At 47.3% G+C, this 22,906-nt stretch overlaps 1 protein-coding gene across 1 annotated transcript in view; it reads left to right on the top strand.

Annotated features, from left to right (window-relative positions):
- The window catches only part of IQCH (IQ motif containing H), an 846,786-nt gene that overhangs the window by 338,213 nt on the left and 485,667 nt on the right, over positions 1 to 22,906 (top strand). The window contains exons 7-8 of the mRNA XM_085644600.1: positions 17,213 to 17,347; positions 17,777 to 17,988. Coding sequence (XP_085500726.1) covers positions 17,213 to 17,347; positions 17,777 to 17,988 — 347 coding nt within the window. The remainder of the gene's footprint in view (positions 1 to 17,212; positions 17,348 to 17,776; positions 17,989 to 22,906) is intronic.

The following is a 22,906-nucleotide window of genomic DNA, read 5'->3' as shown; positions in this document are numbered from 1 at the left end:
TCTACTGTCTGAGGCATTGTTGACTATGTGTCAATGTCATCATGCGTCATACTGAAGCTGCTTATTTTCGAAAGCTAAAAACCTTTATCTGTAAAATCAAGACACTCTTCGCGAGGCCAGCCACTAGATGATTGCATGAAATTTAGAATACTCTATGGATGGGAAGCTCTTCTTTCAAATAAGTAACTGATTCCATCAGCGCCACCAGAGACACAGGATGCGGTTTGGGGTATGGGTAGCTTTATACTCAAATAGATTGAGGTATTTAGAAAACAACAAACAGAAATGTTATAAGAGAATCCCGAAGTTAGATGTCAAGCAAAATATATATTCTTCACCCACATCAGCTAATAAACCTATAAGTTCATTAGCCAATATAATAGCCAAATATGTAATGTCCTTTATCTGGAATACGATTTCTTTTTGATCAGATCTACAACCCAACTCCACCAGATGTTTAGGATCGTGATCCTTTGGCAACAGTTGAGCTAGAACAATGATCTAGTACAATGCAGAACTACCTGGAAATGTGTGCCAAATGTCCAGCAGTGTAATACCACTTAGAGCAAACTTTTGGGCATTGCCTTTGTTTGATTGTAGCCGGAGTATGTGCTTTCTTTTCAAAAACGTACTCAATACACAATTCAAACATTTTAGGTACAAACTTACAAAATAAGCATATACCCTCCTACTGCAAACACATATACCTTGTGTATTGCAATAGAAACAAAAAACATTTTACTAAATTTTGCTAAATATCTAAGAAGGGAAAGGAGATAAATCTCAAATCATAGATACAGCTAATTGAAAGACCACCTTTTGAACAGCTGGCATTTACTGATGTGTATAAACATTTAAAGTCCTTTTTTAATGAGCTGTATGTATGATTTGAGACTTGAGGTAATTCAGTTTTCCGATACCGTTTGTATTTAGCCACCATTTTGTGTCCCGCCGCCATTTTGTGTTGCCCTCACTCAGGCAGCACGGTGAACGAGGTGTTGTTTTCCCTCTTCCTACTGCAAAGTGTCAAATAACCTCCTGCCTCTGTTTAAAGCTGGTGTCAGGGTCTGGCCGACTCCACTAATCCTCGTCTGGTTTGACTGATCCCTTTCTTGACTATCTTTTGGTTCGCACCATTCTTTCCTGACTTTATCTTATACTCTGGCCTTCGCTATTCTTTACTCGTATTCTCTCATTTCACAACTGTCCTCCAGGGCATACAAATGTGTCCTGCCACCTGCAAGTCGAATTATAAATACTACCACTGATTAACTTGTGGGGAAGGGTGACAAACCCAGTTGGAAGAGAGGCTTATTTGAGTTACTTAATATCTTGTTTTCACATTCTTCTCATTGGTTAACCCTGTATGCATTGGGAGTGTTCTTTGTGAATATGTGTGTTATAAAAGAATGTGTGCCACGAAGTAAAGTGGCAGTCTCCTAAGAACATACCGAGTGTACTTCTGGGACAACTGTACTTAGCTGCAGCTAATAAACCTTATCTTCTACGCCTAACGGAGTGTCCCGTGTCTCTGTTCGACAAAGCAGGTGAACTCAGGAGATTAAGGCGTACCCTGCGCCGCCATGCCCATAAGGACTAGGTTCTTCAAATTGGCGCCCGAACGTGGGCCGGCTTCAGAGGTAGCAGTTCTGCCCGAGGATCGTGAGGAGCCCCGCAAGAAAATTCTGGAGGAATCGCGAACCACGTCAAGCGACCCCTGTATGTCGAAGTGGTCCGAAGGTCTTTTGCAGCGCGGTTTCTCCTTTCTGACGGCTGCTGACGACTGTTGCCCTGACTGCCGCCCTGCTTTGGTCCCTTTGATGATGTTTGGTATCGCGAGACATTAGACGGGCCTCTGTTGGCATAAGAAGACACTTAGTTAAGTATTGGTGGTTAGCTCTCACTATTTTGTTTTGATTTGGGTCTTTGATTCGGCAATTGCAAAAGCCGAAGCCGAAGCCAAGGGGTGAGTACGTTTGTGCTGTATTATTTGATTTAACCCCTTGATGTTTGTGAACAGTCCAGTGAAATAACGATGCCTGGTCTGAGTAAGTTTAGGAAGTTCTGTTGCCTTGGTTGTAATAGGGATTCCCGGCTGGAGGACTCTTGTCCGATTCCTCCGGTTGGAACTCCCACCTATGAGCTTTATTCAAAACATGGTCTCGGCCCCATTGCCTTTAATAAGGCATGGATCCGATACACGAAGAACGATGGCATTCTACAGTGGCCACAGAATGGTAGTTTTGAGCCTGACATATTTGACAATTGATATTGTTCAAAAGACAAGCCCGGCCGGCAATGTTGGACTCTTTCCGCCTCTGGCGCAAGGAAGCCAAACAGAAAGAAATTAAGCCGGCAAAACGAGATAAGAAAGCACAAAATATGACGATTATACAGGCTGCCCAGCAGTTTAAAGATAATGAGATTGATAATGCAATGGAAATTTCAGAGAGACAGCATCGTATGGCAATAGATAGATGCTATCCGGTGTTGCCTAATTCCCCTTCTGATAAAAGTAAGGATCTGAAGGAAGACCCTTTGATGTCTCACCTATTGAGATTGCCTCCACCCTATGTACAAGGTGCTAATGCACCCCCGTTGTTACAACCTGTTCAGTTGCCTGTTGTCCCCCCACCTGTTCCGGTTCTTCCACATTTGCCCCTTCCGGTATTGCCACTCCCACCTCCTGTGCCACCGATTCCTTTGTCTCCATCTCCTGAACATCAATCTCCTTTGCCTTCGGCTCCTCTTATAACTACCAGTTCCTCTCCTGTATCGCCTAATACCTTGTCCCCTGTCCTTATGTCTAATTCTCCTACTGTGCGCAAACGAATAACAGATACTGTCTCTGGTTTTTTGTCCCCTTTGTTTGGGACTCTGAACATGTCTCTGGCTTTTTCTCGAAGACAGTCTCGTAGTCAACTTCCAGGTTCCGACGAACGGGTGGCGTTGGACTCTCTCGCTCGCAAATGGATCGAGAAGAGTCCCCAGTATAGTGTGAAAGATATCATGATCACCTTTCATCAGTGGGATGCGCCCACGCAGAGATATGTATTTAATGTTATGTGTGACACTCTTCGCTCGCTGATTGGAATGTAGTTGTCTTCTATTGTTAATTTATATTGTCAGATCAATTACTTTGATGTTAACGACACTATTGGAGATCATTATCTTCGATTTTATCGTTTACGAAATGACTTACATTGCCATTATAAGCCATATGTATAATGTTCTTCATACAAAAGTAAAAGACTGTCTCTGTAGAATGACTGTTACATTTCTAACCTGTTAAAGTCAGCAATAAAGTATGTTTAAAAAAAAAAATGTGTGACACTCTTGCTAAAGGATGGGAGGATATGGATTTGGGTTTACTTCCCCAGGGTCTGTTGGATGTTCAGGCTAATTTCGATAAAGGACTCATTGTGGGTTCTAAGGTTGAGAACGCCGTAAGGACACTTGTTACTTTTAGGTCCTTATTTTCTTCACAAACTTTTCTTGATTCTGATCCTGCTGTTCGGCAGACATTGAAACATTACCCAATGAGAGAGGTTCCTCCGATATGGAGGGAAGAGGTTGCGCAAGCAGGTAATAATCCAGCTATTCCCGCTCACTTCCAGCGTATATGGGTACATGTCCCCTGGAAGAGATCTGATGTTTGGGACCTCAAACAATCTTTACCGGATCCCCGTAAAAACCCTGCTGGTTACTATAAAGAATTGTTCCAGACTGCCTGTATTATGAATTTAGCCGATATTGACATGTTGATGGGAAATGTAGTCCCACAAGCGTTATGGGCTCGGATTCGTAGAGAGGATCACGTTCAAGAATTGGGTGGTACATGGGCTGCTACAACTGCCTCGGATAAAGCACAAGTGGGTGGTGCTAAGCCTGATGTTTTGTTCACAGAACTCCCTGGTAGGATTATTACTTTAATGAAAACAATGATGCCCGCCTTACGAGTTAATTGGGATAAATTAGCTGCGTGTAGACAGAAGAAAGATGAGTGTCTCCGATTTCTTCACTCGTTTTGAGGAGACGTTTATTGATCACAGTGGTCAGGATATGACTACGGAGGGTGGACAGCGATTATTTGTAGATAAATTTGTATTTAATTTGCTCCCCGAGTTGTCACATAAATTAAAAGACTCTGAAAGTTCATGGGCTGTTTCTTCTTCTGCTCAGATATTGGCTACTGCTCAATATTACGAAAACAGGGACAAAGAGGAAAAAGACAAGCAAGAGAAAAAGACTAAAGAATTAAAAACGAAGGTTCTTCTGCAACAAGCTTATCCTCCTCGCTCTTCTCAGCGCCAGTTTCAACAGCCTCCTCAGTTTCAGAGGATGTTTCAAAAGCCTGAGCCCTAAATTCCGCGGCCTTTGTTAGGTCCTAACCAATGCGCCTATTGTAGGGAGGAAGGTCATTTTAAGAATGGCTGCCCAGTTTTATTACAGCGTAATGGAGAACTATCTACTCCACGAGGTCGTGGTGGTTCCCAGTTAGCGCCCAGGGGTAGAGGTCGAGGTATGTCGCCCCAGACACAGCGTTCCCTTCCACCTCCACATTCTATGAACTACTTTGATCAGCAAAATACTCAGTCTACACAGTATTACAATGATGATTACTATGTTGAAGGTGAGAATGACGGTCTTCACGCTAACTAGGACAGCCATAGACAAAGTGAGGGAGTTGTATCGATTCCAGTAGATCAGAATGGACCTTATGTTAATGTCACTACAATGGGTGTTTCAGAGCCATTTCTTTTAGATACTGGTGCGATGAGAAGTTCTATTATTCACTCCAAACTCCCTGGGGCACCTTTGTCTGGCTTAACAAACGTATCCGTAGGATTTTCTGGCGCCCCAGTTCATAGCCCGGTCTCTTGTCCTCTGCCTATTTCAATTGGTTCTTATGATTTGGAAGCTCCGCTTCTTTTATCGACTGGTTTCGGCGAAAATCTGTTGGGTTTAGATTTATTGAAAAGATTGCATGCAACGATATATTGTTCTCCTTCTGGTGTACATCTCGCTTTGGGGCAGAAAAAGACTTCTCCAATGTATTTGTCTAAAGATCAATTTCCACCTGAATTGCTCTCTCTCCCTGCAACACTTTTGGCTACGGGTCCAAATGATGTTGGTTGTCTTGAGATCCCACCCTATGTCGTTACCCTCAAGCCCAATGCTAAATTGCCACGCATCCCTCAATACAAAATTTCCAATGATTGTGAAAGAGCGCTTTTTGCTAATATTTATGATTTGGTTCAGAAGGGTGTGGTTGAGGAAACGAGGGGAAATGTATGCAATAGTCCTGTTCTCCCGGTTCTTTAACGCACTGATCCTTCTCAGCCTCCTGTTTATCGCTTTGTTATTGATCTCCGGGAGGTTAATAAAATTGTTGTACCGCAGTTTCCTGTTGTTCCAGATATCACTGCCCTGTTAACTATGATACCTGCCTCAGCAGCTTGGTTTTCTGTTATTGATCTGAAAAATGCTTTCTTCAGCATCCCCATTGCTGAAGAGAGTAGGGATGTTTTTGGATTCTCTTTAGGAGACCGAAGTTTCCGGTTCAAGCGCGCACCCCAAGGCTATTGTGAAAGTCCCTCCATCTATAGCCAAGCTCTGAAGTGCCAGCTTGATGCTTTTCCTTTGCCACCAGGTGCTAATCTTATTCAGTATGTGGATGATTTATTGATTGCTGCTGATTCAGAGGATATTTGCAAGAACGTGACTATTGCACTATTGCGTCACTTGTCTGACCTTCGCCATAAGGTTTCACCTTCTAAATTACAATATGTCCGCCAAGAGGTTACCTATTTAGGTCATCTCTTGTCGAAGGAGGGAAGGCGACTGACCCCAGAACGTATTCAAGCAATTGCACAAATGTCTGTGCCATCCACACAAAGAGAAGTGTGTGCCTTTCTGGGCATTACCTCTTATTGTAGACAGTGGATTCCAAATTTTTCTTTGTTGGCTAAACCTTTGTTGGCACTCACTTTGAAAGACACACCCCAACCCCTTCCTTGGACTGACAAATGTCAGAAGAGTTTTTCTGATTTACGTGCTGCTCTGTGCTCTGCTCCTGTGTTGGGTACTCCGGATTACAGTAAGCCCTTCACGCTCTATGTCCATGAAAGAGAGGGTTGTGCGTTGTTAGTCTTAATACAACGATTTGGAGATAAGCAGCGGCCATGTGCCTACTTTTCGGCTACATTAGATCCAGTAGCCAAGGCATTGCCTAGTTGTCTTAAAGCTACAGCAGCAGCAGCAATTTCTATTCGTCAGTCTGCTGGAGTGGTGCTAGATAACACTCTTATTGTTATGGTATCACATGCAGTGGATACCTTGCTAAATAGGACGAAAACGCAGCATCTTACAAGTGCTCGCTTGTCTGGGTATGAGCTGACGCTCTTGGCTAGTCATGTGCACATCAAACGATGTAACACTTTAAATCCAGCCACATTGTTACCTCTTCCAGAAGAGAAAGGTATTCAGGAACAACATGATTGTTTTCTCCGTACTGAGGAGGAGACAAAAGGTAGGATTGATTTGAAAGATACACCACTAATGGACCCGGATGGGATCCTTTGGGTGGATGGTTCTTGTTTTAAACTCCCTAATGGTGAAACAACTTCAGCTTATGCTGTTACCACCTTGCATACAATCGTGGAGACAGCACGCATCAGACATAATTCAGCTCAGGCAGCTGAACTGATAGCTTGACCAGAGCGTGTGTGTTATCTAAGGGGAAGAGAGTGAATGTATATACCGACAGCCAGTATGCGTTTGGTGTGGCACATAGTTTTGGTCGTTTGTGGAAGGAAAGAGGATTCTTTACCTCCCACGGTACTAAAATACAGCATGGTCAGTTGGTAACTGATCTTCTTGATTCACTTGCTTTGCCTACCCAGATAGCAATCATAAAGTGTAGTGCGCATAAGAGGATTACTGATGATGTTGGTCGCGGGAATGCTTTTGCGGATGAGGTAGCGAAAGAAACAGCCAGAGATGCTATAAGTCGCATTTATGTTGATGCCTATGTACTGCCTGTAGTTGCTATGGCACATGGTCCAGCCCACATCAGTGCGAAAGGCATATGTAAGCTTCTGGCTCCAGTGTGGCTGAACGAAGGGATTCCAAAATGTGCAGATAATTTAGTGAAGCATTGTATCGTTTGCATGATGCATAATCCAGGAAAGGGAACCCCAACTCCAGCAGGTCATTTTGCTTCCCCAACATATCCTTTTGAGGTGTTGCAAATTGATTATATTCACATGGAACGATGCAACAATCTCAAATATGTTTTGGTGGTGGTGTGTGCCTTCTCCAGATGGATAGAGGCCTACCCCCTGAAAGACAACACTGCTTTGTCCACTGCCAAAGTTCTTCTGAAAGAGTTCTTCCGTAGGTTTGGTTTGCCATGCATTGTCTGAAGTGACAATGGAAGTGAATTTGTGGGCCAAATTATGAAAAAGGTGTGTGCCGGTCTTGGTATCAGGCAGAAATTCCATGCGGTGAACCATCTCCAATCAGCGGGTTTGGTAGAGTGCTATAACGGCACTCTCAAACTTAAGCTTGCAAAGGTACAGGCTAGCACGGGACTTGCCTGGCCCGATGCTTTACCTTTGGCTCTCCTATCCACTAGAACAGCTGTACATTCTCGTTTGGGACTCAGCCCATACGAGATTGTTTTTGGGCGCCCGGCTAATGTTTGGGGAGTCCCTCGCCCTAAAAAGTATTCTGACATACAGCATCCAATGCTGATTGACTACTTACATGACCTCACCACTAAATTACGTGTTCTCCACCAACAGGTTCAAAACGCTTTACCAGAGGCCTCCACAGACCCAGGTCATTCTATCCAACCGAGAGACTGGGTCTGTGTGAAAAAATTTCAGAGGACAAGGAATTTGGAACCTCGTTGGAAGGCGCCTCGACAAGTTCTTATGGTGACACGTACAGCAGTGAAAGTCGAAGGGAAAAAGAACTGGATCCATGGCGTGCACTGCAAAAAGGTGCCCTTGCCCTTGCCTTTTGACCAGTTGGTCCGTAAGGGTGTAGGTGATTTTGAAGGTGAAAGGGTCCCCCGGTTTGTACCTTTCAGTAGTGCACACCTAGATGGAACTCGGTCAGAGAAAGAAGATGACGACGTTTTACAAGAAGCCGTACCGCCACATCTCCGATTGAACACTACAGATCCACAGACACTATTTCAGTACCAAACTGTACTGAACAGAACTCGATATAATTAAAGGCCTAGACTGGTCAAGGACACCTGAGATTTTCATCTCTTTCGTGACATGTATCATCTGTCCAGGTTGCAGGGTCACGGTAGGAGTCTTGGTTCGTGACCTGTATAGTGGCTAGGCCCCCAGGACTTGCAGTGTCATAGGACGGCTAATAATCACAGCCAAGTGAGTAAGGAAGATTGCCGTGAGCAACAATTTTAGAGGATGGATGTCAAATTGGGAAAGAATAATAAGAAGGAAGAGATGAGAAAGAAATATTGTAAATTAGTGTACAGTCAATGTGGTATAACATTGTGTGTTCTTATGTTTTTTAGTACCTTATTGGCTTGTGTAGGTTGGATTGTTCATGCTATGCAGCACAAATCTGTCCCTACTTCTATTTCCTTGCCTCTTCATTCTACTATCTCCCCACATCAATTACATACGCTTCCCCAACATGAACTAATCAGGAGAACAGAATATTTTAACAATTCATTTGTCCAGTTGTTGCATCAACACCAATTGGTAGTCAACACAACCGACTGTTGGGTGTGTGGACTTATGCCTCATACCACAGACAAAGGGATGCCATATTTAGCCCTTCCATTTTCTTATGAAGGTTCCGCTTGGGCCTATTTTGTGATGTTTTCAAATGCATATCAGAACCGATTTAGACGTCCAGTTGGTTCATATGGTAGTGGACAAGATTTTAGTCATAGTTCTCTGATAAAAGGAATAGTGGCTATGGCTAGAATTGTGGAGAATAGTAGGGTTCCTGTTGATGAGAAACGGGCATACGATGGTTGGAACGTGACTCGTTACGTTACTAGCCTTACAGATAGAGTTAAACAGGGAAAATCTCCACCAATTTGGACTGTGCCTCATCGAGGTAACTTTTGTTTACAAATGAATGGCCAGACTACTGACACTGGACAAGGAAAGAGTTTTTGTTCCCATACATACATTTACACATCTCAGAATTTACCACCGTTAGTGCCATCCCAGGGCACGTATTTTGTCTGCCACGATAGAGCCTACACGTGGCTACCGACGGATTTTTCAGGAACGTGCTATATAGCCTTTCTTCTCCCTCCTACATACACTGCTCCTTCGGGACATCACAGAAACAGATATGGCAGAGGGATTATTGATTCTAAAGACACAGCAGGACAAGAGGGAGGTGATTTCCTTAAAGGATTTCTCCCTTTTTGGGGCCCAATGGCCAACAGTAGAAACATGAGACAATTGGTTTGTGTTGTTGAGACTACCATAGATGTCACTGTGGGAGCCTTGAGTAATCGTCTCATGACATTGCAGAACCGGACTGCTCTGGATGTTATTCTTGCGGATCGTGGTGGAGTTTGTAAATTGATCGGATCTAGCTGTTGCATTTATATACCTGACGATGCCCATACAGTATACCAAGCCATCTCCAAATTACATGTGATCTCCGAGTCGATTCATCAGGACGAAGGAGATTGGTCTTTATTGGAATGGTTTTGGGGATTACTGTCCAAATGGGGATGGAAGGTATTAACCTTCCTTGGAGTGGTTTTGGCCATCATATTTTACTGTTGTCTCTGTATGCAGTGTGGCCCCGCCATCTGTGGTCTTTGTGCCACTATGTGTGTCCCAAGGCCTGTGTCACGGAAGACGGAGAGCATTAAAATGATGTTGCAGCAACAGCTTGATGACCTCATGGCCATTGACGTCGACTCAGATTAAAATGAGTCTGTGCGTCTTGCCGGAGTAATGGCAAAAGGAGGGCCTGAGGTAATTCAGCTTTCCGATCCCGTTCGTATTTAGCCACCATTTTGTGTCCCGCCGCCATTTTGTGTTGCCCTCACTCAGGCAGCACGGTGAACGAGGTGTTGTTTTCCCTCTTCCTACTGCAAAGTGTCAAATAACCTCCTGCCTCTGTTTAAAGCTGGTGTCAGGGTCTGGCCGACTCCACTAATCCTCGTCTGGTTTGTCTGATCCCTGTCTCGACTATCTGTTGGTTCGCACCATTCTTTCCTGACTTTATCTTATCCTCTGGCCTTCGCTATTTTTTACTCGTATTCTCTCATTTCACAACTGTCCTCCGGGGCATACAAATGTGTCCTGCCACCTGCAAGTCGAATTATAAATACTACCACTGATTAACTTGTGGGGAAGGGTGACAAACCCAGTTGGAAGAGAGGCTTATTTGAGTTACTTAATATCTTGTTTTCACATTCTTCTCATTGGTTAACCCTGTATGCATTGGGAGTGTTCTTTGTGAATATGTGTGTTATAAAAGAATGTGCGCCACGAAGTAAAGTGGCAGTCTCCTAAGAACATACCGAGTGTACTTCTGGGACAACTGTACTTAGCTGCAGCTAATAAACCTTATCTTCTACGCCTAACGGAGTGTCCCGTGTCTCTGTTCGACAAAGCAGGTGAACTCAGGAGATTAAGGCGTACCCTGCGCCGCCAGGCCCATAAGGACTAGGTTCTTCAGACTGTATTGTCTCTTTTTTCCTCTTATTGAATAGCATCATTATTTTATGTTGTTAGCATGAATAGCGACCCTTCAACTGTTTATGCTTTCAATTTCTGGTCCATGGGCTAACCAACGGGCAAAACACAGCGATGATACTGAGTTGTTGCATCGTACCCTATTACACCCACAACACAGTGGACCGCTATCTGATCAGCTGAAGTAACAGGATGACCATCCAGGGAAAGCAAACAAGTTAGAATACGTGTCTCGAAGCCGATAATGGTGTGCCCAGTCTTGGTGCAATCTGTAGAGGTATTTTTGAAATGTTGTACTGGTCTCACCCCACCTCACCACCAACACATTTCACCCCAGCCTCCCTTTGTGTGCTTCTAATTCTGAGGGAGCACACTTGCCATATACGGTTAAAGTGATGGTAGACAGCACAGATCAGCATGTTCTGCAGTTCTGTGGGATAGGAGAGTCTGGTTTCCAAGATCCACTCAGTGTGAGCCAGTGTTCAACCAAAGCTACAATCCAGCCGAGCGGTCATTTCAAAGAGTGAGTACCTCAGTAGGTGCCAGATGTATTGCTCGCCATTGGTAATAGCTGCTGCTGTCTGCCCCCATGCTCCAGTCATCCCTCTTCCATTCTGATGCTTTTGTATTCTCTCTGCCTGTGCAAACAGAGAGAACATCAGCCAGTCATTTCTAAAATGTTCAAGATCTTCAAGGAATTATCAAAATCTGGTGTTCTTAAAAAAGAAATATGTTTTAACAGAAAAATCTGTGGTGCTGATCTGGAATTATCCTACTAAAGAGTTATGGGCCACGTTTAAAGTATGCAGTCATGGGCCATCTGCTATAAAACCTTCATATGTCCAGCCCGACTACACTTTCGATTCCACCACCTCATTTAGAGATTGGTAAAACCCTGGGTTTCCGATGGCAGAACCTACGCCTGGGAAACCCTTTGTTGTCTGCCCATCTGCAGCAGGGCTACCAGCTGCCCTTGTCAGAAGGGCCCACGTTTATAGTGGGCCTCCAAAGCTAATGTGTCTTGTCTGGGCCCAAAATGCAATGCAGAAATATCCCTGACACAAAAAGAAAACTCCCTGCTCTTCAGGGAATTTCATTTTTGTTTTGCAGAAACAAACCCCCAGAATGCCAAGTCATGGTGGCCTTCCCTTTATTGCAATTTCACTAAAAGTACTTCTGCTGTGTCCGCAAGAGCACATGCAGTGAAACACTAACATTGAAGGGAATGCTGCCACGGGGCTGTGGGGTTAGCCCTCCTGCCCAGCTACTGAAAGAGTGTCCACTGCTGTCTAGCAACACGCTGCCATCTTTAAATGCAAGAGGGGGCGGGGGAAGGGGGGTAATGTTATCTAAAGCCAGCGATGATGTCACCGGGCTTCACAATGTAAGACCAAATAAATATGGTAGATGGGGTAGAGTGATAACATGGAGGATACTTGCAGCCAGAACCCCTTTGTGCACACTATGTTTGCCTGTGTGTCCGAAAGACATGACAGTGAGCTCGGCACATATTCAGACTCACACCAGGCCCGAACTGCCCGATGTTTGCAGCGGGCTTTTACCGGGTAGACTGCAGCGTTTGGAGGCTGGATTTTAGGCCAAAGGCTGGCCTGCTGCTGGCGTCCCCGGCACCGACTTTAACCTCCTTTCCCAGGTGATTACACTACAGCAGGCACAGTCGGGCTTCAGAAGAGAGCGAGAGCAAAGGGGGGGGGGCGGAATTGGGGGTGTGGGGAGAGAGAGAGAGAGAGAGAGAGAGAGAGAGAGGGAGAGAGTGAGGAGAAAAGGAGCAGGGACGTTTTAAGGCATGGGCAATTGCCCAGGGCCCCCACCTTCCAAGAGCCCTCTTGGGAAAGGAACCTTTGTATTTCTCTAGCTTGCCTCAGCCTATGTCGATATGCCAGCCTCTCTCCTTTTTGCCTACCTCTACCTCTGAGTCTCTCTCGCTTCGGGAGGGTTTTGGTGGCACTGCAAAGACATATTTCAACTGTTGTTGTGTGAACCCTGGTTTTTAGGTCTCGCCTGACCCAGCGCATGCGCTGGTCTGGCAAGACTTTTAGTAAGGGCTTCAAAAAATGCTACCATAGCCGGCCTACAGCTAGCGTGCATGTGCGCGCGCTTACAAGCAGAGGCGCCATATGGCTTTCCTCGTCATGCTCATTAAGCGCGCCGCTCACCACGCTTGATCGCGATCACTTTCACTTTCGCGGCCGCGCTGCCGCTTTGCTGTTCTCAGTGAGCCAGTATTTTCGTGGCCGCGTTACTATTAGGGCCGTGCGCCTTCTCCTTGTGTTATCTGTGCCTCTCCTCCTGTTATCCCTGGCGCGAGCGGCATCCCGTTTCTTCTTGTCTTTCTATTCTCCGTCCTCTTTGGTTCTCTGTATCTCTCCTAACCTGCTTTCTTCCCTCTCTCTCACCTTTATCCCACCCCCTGCACTTTCTTCCTGCACACTCATAACATTTTAGTGTCTCTCCGCTGCTTTGAGAACCGTCCCCTCTTCACCACGCCCCTCTCCTTTACCTCTTTTTGCACTTCTTATCTCACTTTTCTTTCATGGCTCCGTTGTGATCCCTTCTTCCTCCCTCATTTTTTCCCACCTCTCTTCCCCTTCCTCTTGCTACACACCTCTTTCCTATTGATCCCTGTCTTCCCTTCAACCCCATCTCACCCCGCGCTTCTCTACATCTGTTGTTCTTTCCCCTCCAGCATCAGATTTCCTTGAGCTCCTTTTTTTCCCACCTGTTCGCCTTTTTGCCGCTTCCCCTTCCACCTTCTCCCCATTTCACCCACTCGCTTAGCCCCCCTCTCTTTCGCCTCCTCGCCCCTCTGATCTCCCCTTCTCGTCGGCCTCCCCTTGTCCGCCTCTATATATTCCTGTTCCCCTTTGCCCCCACCTGTTTCCCCGCTGCTGACCCACTCTCATCTCGCCCTGCACCCCCTTCTCGTGGCCTCTCTGCACACCCAGCCTCTTCCTTCCAGTCACATATGCTTCCTCTGGCCTCTCTTTTTCCTCGTTCCTCGAAATCTCTCCAAGGCCTTTCGCTCACCCACTTCCTTCTTCCCCCATACCTCATTTACCCACCTGCTCACTGTCTCACTTCCTGTCTGCATCGGTTTCATCCTCAGTCACTTTCTCTTGCGTCTCCCCTTTCAACAAGCCCCATCCCTGTCTCTCTCTCTTTCGCTCCCTAATGCCTTCTTTTCCTAATATATTTACATCTCTCTTACTCACCTGGCTCCTCTCTTTATTTCGTTTTGCTACCTCCCCTCCCCACTCCTTTACACCCTTCTCACGTGTATCCCTCCCTGTGCCGCCTTCCCCCTGTCACACCTTGAAACCCTCTTGCTCGCCCCTTTTCACCAGAGCCCCCTTTTGAATCTCTCTGCGCCCTCCCTCATTTTGCGCCCACTCTCACTCCCTTTTCACCTTCTGTCCCTTCTATCCCTCCACACTCTTCCCCCGTCTCACCTGTATCCCTTGCTGTGCACCTCCGCCCCCCTCCTCTCGCTACCAGCAGAAGTTGCTGCCCTCATAAGGGCCCCTCTGACTTTAGCCCTGTGCGGCCGCCCCTCGGGCCCCCGCCAGCTCGGGATCGGCTACTTTCCTAGTGAGACCAGCAGAGAATGAATTTATGGCCAGTGGTTGCCAAGGACACGTCTCCTTGGTAAACACGCTGGCTGTGATGAGAAGCTTCCAGCCCCAGCCGTGTCTGGCCCGCGCGGCTCTGATGAGAACGGGTCCACGCTGTATGCAGAGCAGGTTCTCGCTAATACCGAGCCTGCTGCTGTTTAGAGGCCTCGGCACCATCATAACAACGCCACGTTCGGGAGGAGACAGCCTTTGATTTCGATACCGCGTGTAAAGGGAGCACTGATGCAGTCACACCTTGATACAGACACTCAAGGACTGCCAAAGAGACTCTTTAACTCAGACCATGCGCTTTGACAGCACCGGTGCTTGTGCTATAAAATCTATGCATAGGTTTTGAAGCTAGCATTTTGTGTTTTTTAATGTCAGCTGACGCATTTGAAATCATTAGTTGGTGGCGGAGACTGGAGCTACTGTGTTTTCTCTTTCCCATAACACTTTATTTTTAAACTTCGAAACAGGCGCTTGTGACTTGGGGCCCTGCATAGTTGTTTGTATAGGGGTCCGTAAAAACTGCTGACAGGCCTGGTGCTGCTAGACGCTCCTCATGCTCTGCCTTGCACCCTTCTCCCCCTCTGCCTTGCACCCTTCTACCCCTCTGTCTTGCACCATTCTCCACGTCTGCCTTGCACCCTTCTCCCCTTCCACCTTGCACCCTTCTCCCCTTCCACCCTTCTCCGCCTTGCACCCTTCTCCCCCTCTGCCTTGCACCCTTCTCTCCCTCCACCTTACACCCTTCTCCCCCTTTCACCCTTCTCCCCTCCGCCTTGCACCCTTCTCCCCTCTGCCTTGCACCCTTCTCCGCCTCCAACCTGCACACTTCTCCACCTTGCACCCTTTTCCTCCTCCGCATTGTACCCTTCTCCCCTCCCACCTTGCACCCTTCTCCCCTTCCACCTTGCACCCTTCTCCCCTTCCGCCTTGCACCCTTCTCTCCTTCCGCCGTCCACCCTTCTCCACCTTGAACCCATCTCCCCCTCTGCCTTGCACCCTTCTCTGCCTTGCACCCTTCTCCCCTCTGCCTTGTACTCTTCTCCCCCTCCCCCTTGCGCCCTTCTCCCCCTCCCCCTTGCACACTTCTCCTCCGACTTGCACACTTCTCTACCTTGCACCCTTCTCCCCTCTGCCTTTTATCCTTCTCCCCTCTGTCTTTTATCCTTCTCCGCTCTGCCTTGCACCCTTCTCGCCCTCCCCCTTGCACCCATCTCCCCCTCCGCCTAGTACCCTTCTCCACCTCCACCTTGCACCCTTCTCTACCTTGCACCCTTCTCCCCTCTGCCTTGCACCCTTCTCCCCTCTGCCTTGCACCCTTCTCCCCTCCGCCTTGCACCCTTCTCCCCTCCGCCTTGCATCCAAGCATTGGCATAGCCAATAGGTCTCGCTTTTGGGACCTTATAAGTATTTAGTTAAGCAGCACAATATCCTTGGTGCAACAACACCAACTGTTGCTTGGCTAAACACTTATAAGGTCCCAAAGGCGAGACCTATTGGCTATGCCAATGCTTGTTAAAGTTTGTTAGGCATCATATGAGTTTCAATTGGCAGCATATTTCAACTGTTGTTGTGTGAACCCTGTTTTTTTTAAAGTTTGTTAGGCATCATCTGAGTTTCAATTGGCTGAATATGGGCAGCAAAATGGCGACAATAGGGCCCCAAATCATGTCTTGCCCGAAGGCCCCAGACATCCTTAAAACGTGACTAGAAGTGAGCTGCACTAGTTTGAAAATATATATATATATTTTTTACTGTGGCTGCTTTTGGTTCCCTTTCTGGCCATGACACAAACACAGACAACATTTTCGCTTATGCTCTCTTTCTTATCCTCGCTTCCTACCTCTCTCTTCTCATCCCTTGCACTCTCTTTCTCACGCTCTCTCTTTCGTCACTAGCCTTCCAAACCCCCCTCATTCTCCACCTCTCCAAGACGTCCTCTCTAGCAACCGCCTCCCACGTTCCCTCCACCGACCGTTCCTCCTTCATTCCTGCTTGGCCCTTCCCGCCCTGCCCTCTGCCCCTCCCATCCATTGTGCTGGGACCTTTTTATGAAACAAACTATGCAGGATTTAAGGAGAATCATTAGAGACTGCAGAATGCAGCATGTCCCCAGGTCCTAACCCCACTGCATCCCGAATGAACTGGACGGGGGCGACTCTTCTCAGAAGTGCCACTTGCCTGCACCCAATTAGAAGGTGTGCGGTAGGATGAAACTGGATGACTACACACAGTCAGATAAATCTAAATTATTGGGGCTTCCTGAAGCCTACCTGTGACAGACTAGCAGCCTGAGCCTGTACTACATGCAGGTAATGACTACTGGCAAAGCTGTCTCCATTTCTCCTCTCACAACTTTTCCTCCAGCAGACTGGCATCCACAGAGACATACAAATGCAATGCATTTGCACATATCTAAACACGCTTCTAGATAAGCACACAGGTATAAACATACACCTGCTGAGGCACTTAGACATATATGTACACATCTGTATAGTGGCATGCACGCACATGCATGCATGCAAACAGGTGCCTGGTTGCATTTACTTCTTTCCTCTGGTGCAGACTGCAGTAGACAAAAGGATTTTCATCAGTAGATGAAACTTTAGTAGGTCGTAGAAAATAGCAATGTTCTTGCCACCAACATCCCATGTCCATCATTCCATGAAGCCTGTTAGCAGCATCCACCCTGAGAAAGACATGCAGAACGAGATTTTATTGTACACCGCCTACTTGTCCAACATGGCTGCTCTGAGATTCTAGTTTGCCATCTGGTATTGACACCATCCTTCCTGTTTGCTACTCAAAGCAGCATCCAAAGATTTCACAATGTTGTTCATCTTCCTCCAGGTCTCCTGAGCTTGCTGGAGCGAGGACTGATTCCTCCCTCTGCACACATCACCCTGGTGCCCAATCCTGTGTCGCCACGTACTGTACCACTGCACGACTATCAGAAAATGCAGAAAACTGCAGCCTCAGCAGCAGGTAATGGGACTGGACACTTGGTGCCCATATCAGAGATGGAGATCATCTGCAGGGATTGAGAAATAGAGGGGAACCATATTGCCCTAGTTTATGTATCTCTGATGATGTATTCTCAAGGCGTTTGTGTGAAAGTGTCTCTGTGGTGCAACAGTGGTTCTGTGTGATGGCAGATGACCTGGCATTGAGTATCTCTTTGTAGGCAAAGGTGTTGAATGGTCATCAGGAGGGTTTCCGACTTGAAGGCAGCTCTCAGAGGAGCAGGAAATGGACATTATGACTTTATAGATAAAGGTCCTATGAAGTGCTTGGCCACTGTACATCATACCTTGGGTGCCAGTAATGGGACAGGAGGCATGTGTGGGTTTTGGGATGGTGAGGTTTGTACCTTAAAAATACTAAAAATTATAATTGTTTCTTTTATGAACACAGGAGCAGCGAGGGCAGGCGTCCAGAATGAAGTACACAGTGCATTAGAGCCGAGAAGCACTGTTGATACGAGGCTTCTGAGTGGTCACACCATGGTCCAAGGCAATGTTGCACCGCCCCCCTCCACAGCCACTGTAGCAACAATAAAATCAAGCAGACACCCTTCCAGGACTTCAGACAGGGAGTTGTCCATGTGCACCATCCCTGAGATGCAGGTAAAGGTGCTTGATTAATAGAGAACAAACACTGTGCATGTCCTCGGGTACAAATTACAGATATTGTTTACTCACTCATTGACAAAGAACAATTACAATGTATGCAACTCTCTAACAAAGCACACGCACTGCTCATTAGTAGAGTGACAGTGGGCAGGTATCACATGTGATACAAGAACGGAAACAAGTCGTCCGCTCCATCCAAATGGAGCAGGTACAGGACTCTATCTCACAAGCTCATCTGGCTTTTCCTCATTTACTTTTCCCATTGTCACTGATTCTTCTCTGCGTATTCCAGCTCCTTACCCAAGAGGAAACAGCACTGGGATAGAACTGGACATTAAAATGAATGGAATGGGGGTGGTCATTCCTGGTTTGCGGAGAGATCGCAATCTGTATTGCACAAAGTATTTTTCTACTGAAGTTCAATACAGTGTCAGAAGGTAAAGAGTCATTGTATGGCATGTGCTCATAATGATTGTCCTCTCTTTATATTTATTGCTCACTGCACAAATAAGGGCTTTACTTCTTTTACTATACTAATATACAAGGGACAACGTATTCTGACACTGAGATGGATGTAGCATTATGGTATGTCCCATATGAAGGAGTTCCACAGAAGAATGAAACATTTCCTAGCTATCGTAACGGAAAGTTTCAATTCTATTAAGGACTCAGAGGCGAGGATTATGCTATTCTTTCTTCACTTTATTGAATAGCAGCCATTTAAAGAGAACAACAAAAAACTACCATTCCCATGAGGCCTTGGTAATGAGATAACAAAGTTAACAATAGAGTCCCACAGACAGACTGTCCAATTCCTCTCCACCAATCATGGGGCTTCCATCAGTTCATAGTCCTCTGTCATTATCCATTTCCCCTCTTTCGTCGCTCGAGATCAGCCCGCATGGACCCTACATGAATCTTGTTAATTGGAATCCCCTCCTGAAAGCAAACAACATAGTTTAGGTGACAGCAATGGCTAAGGATTACGAGGGTGGGAAAGTTACAAATGAAGTTGTACCCTGGGTGGGATAATCCTCGCCTCCGAGTCCTTAATAGAATTGAAACTTTCCGTTACGATAGCTAGGAAATGTTTCATTCTATGTCAGGACCGGAGGCGAGGATTATGCTAGCTTAAAGCTTACTCACCACCAAGTGAGCCATCTGTATTACCGGTTTGAAGTAAAATCGCTTAAAAGTAGAGTCCTAAGACAAGTCTACTGCATTAGGAAATAATGTCTTCTAGACAGGCTCCCAAGGAAAAAGCTTTAGAGGCCATAGCTCATCTGGTAGAGTGTGCCCCAAAGGCACGTAGGTCTATGCCTGCTTCCTGCATCACCCATCGAGCAATCGTGGGGGAAGAGACAGCTCTAAGGGGTTTCTTTATTGCGATGAGCAGCTGACACTGTCCTGGAGGGTGGAACTCCTCCAACATCTCCTCATAGGCTTTAAGGCAAGAAACTGCGCACAGCTTGGGAGAATCCGGGAAGGCTGGGTATGAGATGGATTTCGTGCCACACTTAGTGCGTCTACAAATCACGAAAGTAACCCCTGTAGTTGAAAATATCCTCCCAGGAATTGTCCAGGCCCCTGATGTCTGAAACTCGTCTACAAGAAATCAGGCAAAGGAGCATGGCCAACTTCGCCGAGAGCTCTTTTCTAGAGAGAAACCTGTTCAGTTGCCAGGACGGGAACAGATTCAAGACTTGGTTTACATCCCAGAGAGCCGAATATCAGGGCTCCGGAAGTAAGGAAAGGTGGATTCCTCTGAGGATACAACAGATAAGGGGGTGCTACCCCATCGGGGATCCATCCACCATAGCCGAGCAGAATATGTTAATGGATCTATAGGCCAAACCTCCCTCAGCCAAAGAGGCCAAAAAATTCAGGATAGCTGTCACATCTGCTGCCACGGGATCGAGATCCCGTCACATACACCGACGGTACCCCGTTCTCCAGGTGGAGCAATAGCGTTTGACAGTACTGTCTGCCCAGGCCTTGGACATGAACTTTTCAGCCGCTCCTGAAAGGACCGGAACTGCCCATCGTCCCCTGTAATCCGCAACGCCATCATGGCTAGAGAGACTTGCATGATGAGCGGGGGAGGATCCTTGTCCGGATTGAGGAGGAGTGCTGAAAAGTTTGCGACCTCCAAATCGGGGTAATCATGACCACGCTCACCCCTTGGCATCGAACTTGGCTCGAGGCCCTCGTTATCATAGCCTAATTCCTCCCGCCAGTCCTGCAAGAACGCACCCATCTTCTCTGCCAGGGGATGCAGTCTCCAGCTGAAGAACCTGGGAAGTTGGTGATCCAAGCGGGAAGCAAAAAGGTCAGCCGAGAAGTGACCCCATCTGCGATGGAGGTCCGTAAACACTCCCGCATACAGCTTCCACAGGCTCATGTCGTGAAAATGGCTTGATTGGAAGTCCGCCACTTGGGTGTTTTGTCCGGGTAGGTATTCCGCCATGACTGAGACTTGGTGATCGAGGCAATACTGCCAGAAGTTTGCCGCTAGGTCTGAGAGGGATTTCGAGCTTGTGCCCCCGAGGTGGTGTATGTACCGGACCGCCGATATATTGTCGATCTTGAGGAGTACATAGGACCAGATTGAGTCCTTGGTCCAGCATTGGATCGTGAACGAACCCGCGAGTAACTCCAGACAGTTTATATGTAATTGTTGTTCTAGTGGAGACCACACACCTCCCGTGGTGAACTCGCCACATCCTGCACCCCAGCCTGATCTGCTGATGTCTGATTCTATAACGATGTCTGGTGCTAAACTGAAAATTGTTTCCCCCGTTCCAAGCCTCCATGTTGGTGAGCCACCAACTGAGTTCTTGCTTGGCCTCCGCCGAGAGGTTCACCTTCTCGGAGTAGGAGAGACCTCTGCACAGGTGAGTGGCCTTGAGGTGCTGCAGGGCTTGGTAGTGCAACAGCCCTGGAAAGATTGCCTGGATCAAGGACAATAGGAGACCGACGATGCGGGCCAGCTGTCTGAGGTAGATCCATGGTTTTGTGAGTGCCCTCCGAATCTCGTGGCAGATCTTTATCATCTTCCGGGATGGGAGGCTGAGAGAAGACTCTACGTAGTCGATCAAGAAACCCAGAAAAATTACTTTCTGGGGTGGATTTGTTCTTGTTGATGACAAACCCCAATCTCTGTAAGAGGTTGACCACGGTCTGGAGTTGCCAGGTGAGTGTCCGGGGGCACTGGGCCATCAGCAAGATGTCGTTGAGGTACACTATGAGTCTCATGCCCGACGCCCTCAGACATTCCACCACTGGCCGGAGGACCTTGGTGAAGCACCATAGTGGTGAGGATAGGCCAAACGGAGTGGTGAATTTGTAGGTTTTGCTTCTCCAGAAAAACTGGAGGCACCTCCTGTGAGGAGAAAATATGGGGATCGGGGTAGGCGTCCTTGAGATCCTGGCGCACCATCCAGTTGTGAGGTCTGAGGATGTCTCGTAGAAGGTGAATCCCCTCCATCTTGAAGTGGCGATAGACCAGCCACTTGTTGAATTCATGGAGGTTGATAACCGGGCGCTGACCCCCGTCCCTCTTGTCCACCAGGAAAATGTAGCTGATAAAACCTCTGGGATGGGGCATAGTTTTAGCAATCACTCCCTTGTCCAGGAGGGACTGAATTGCCTGATCGACTAGGGCGGCATCTGCCGATGAGAAGCAGATGGGGCGCCCAGTAGCCGGTTGAGCGGGTTCCCCGTAGAATTCTATTCGGAATCCCTGCACTGTTTGTAGGACCCAGGCTTCTCCCGTGATGGAAGTCCAAGCCTTGAAAAAATGCGCCTGGTCCTTATATTGGCATCGGTTGAAGCCTTGTCCCCTGTACTGGTTAGGGCGGTCGGACGAGCAGCCCCTTCCTCCTCTGGTCCCATGAAACACCCGGGGGTGAAACACCTTTTTGATCGAAGACTGGGTCTTGTCCAGGGACATAAAGGTGTTGACAAACCTCCCCGGCTCTTTAATAAAGGGTTCCCCGAAAAGGCTGCCCTGTGCGACCGGGCCCAGTTCTGAGTCTGCTAGGTCCCCAAGCTTGGGGTCTACCTTAATGAGCAGGGGCCTGCGCCGCTCCATAGATAGGGCGCAGTTGGCGTTGCCTAGGAACACCATTGCGCATTGCGCAAAGGAGGATAAAATCTCGGGAGAGATAAGGGGAATATAGCGCTTTACATCGCGGATTGAACACTGCGATGCATTCACGTGCGGTCATTACAATGACCACGTTGTTACAACGCAGTGCCATTACAACGCAAGTCATTACAATGACTTGTGCTAGATGGCAGGCTGGACTTAGGAATAGTATGATTTACTATTCCAACTCCAGTGTATGCAACAGTAGGGAAGGTGTTGGAATAGTAAATCATACTATTCCTTAGTCTAGTGCGCCATCAAGCGCAAGTCGTTGTAACGACTTGCGTTGTAATGGCACTGCGTTGTAACAATGCGGTTGTTGTAACAACCGCATTGTGATTGCATCGCAGTGTAAAATCTGCGATGTAAAGGTTGTCCCCCGATGAGGGATCCTGAGGAGTTTGCCTCCTCCCCCATATCCAGGATCTTTGTAAGCGGGCCTAGAGCATCCAAAAGCTTGTCTTGGCAAGCCCGCCAGAACCTATCGATCCCCTTTTTGGGGTCCTTGACAAACTTCTGTAGGAAGGTGGCCATACGGGGATCAATATCCGGTGTTAAGGTCACCTTGGCCTCCAAAGATGGGCGTAGGCATTCTGCCCGAAGGCAGTTGCGGGTATCCTTCTCCAGAGGCCTGCGGATTCGGCTCGCCACATATTGGGCAACCTTGTCCGAGGGGACCCAATCTAAAGACCTCAGGTGAAGTATGCCATCCGGGTCAAGCATATCAGCGCAAATACCCTGATCATCATGGGTAGGTGGTGG

This window comes from Triturus cristatus, chromosome 3_1, assembly GCF_964204655.1.
Source record: "Triturus cristatus chromosome 3_1, aTriCri1.1, whole genome shotgun sequence".
Lineage (NCBI taxonomy): Eukaryota > Metazoa > Chordata > Amphibia > Caudata > Salamandridae > Triturus > Triturus cristatus.
Note: the sequence above shows the minus strand (reverse complement) of the source record. Positions and strands in the feature narration are given on the sequence as shown.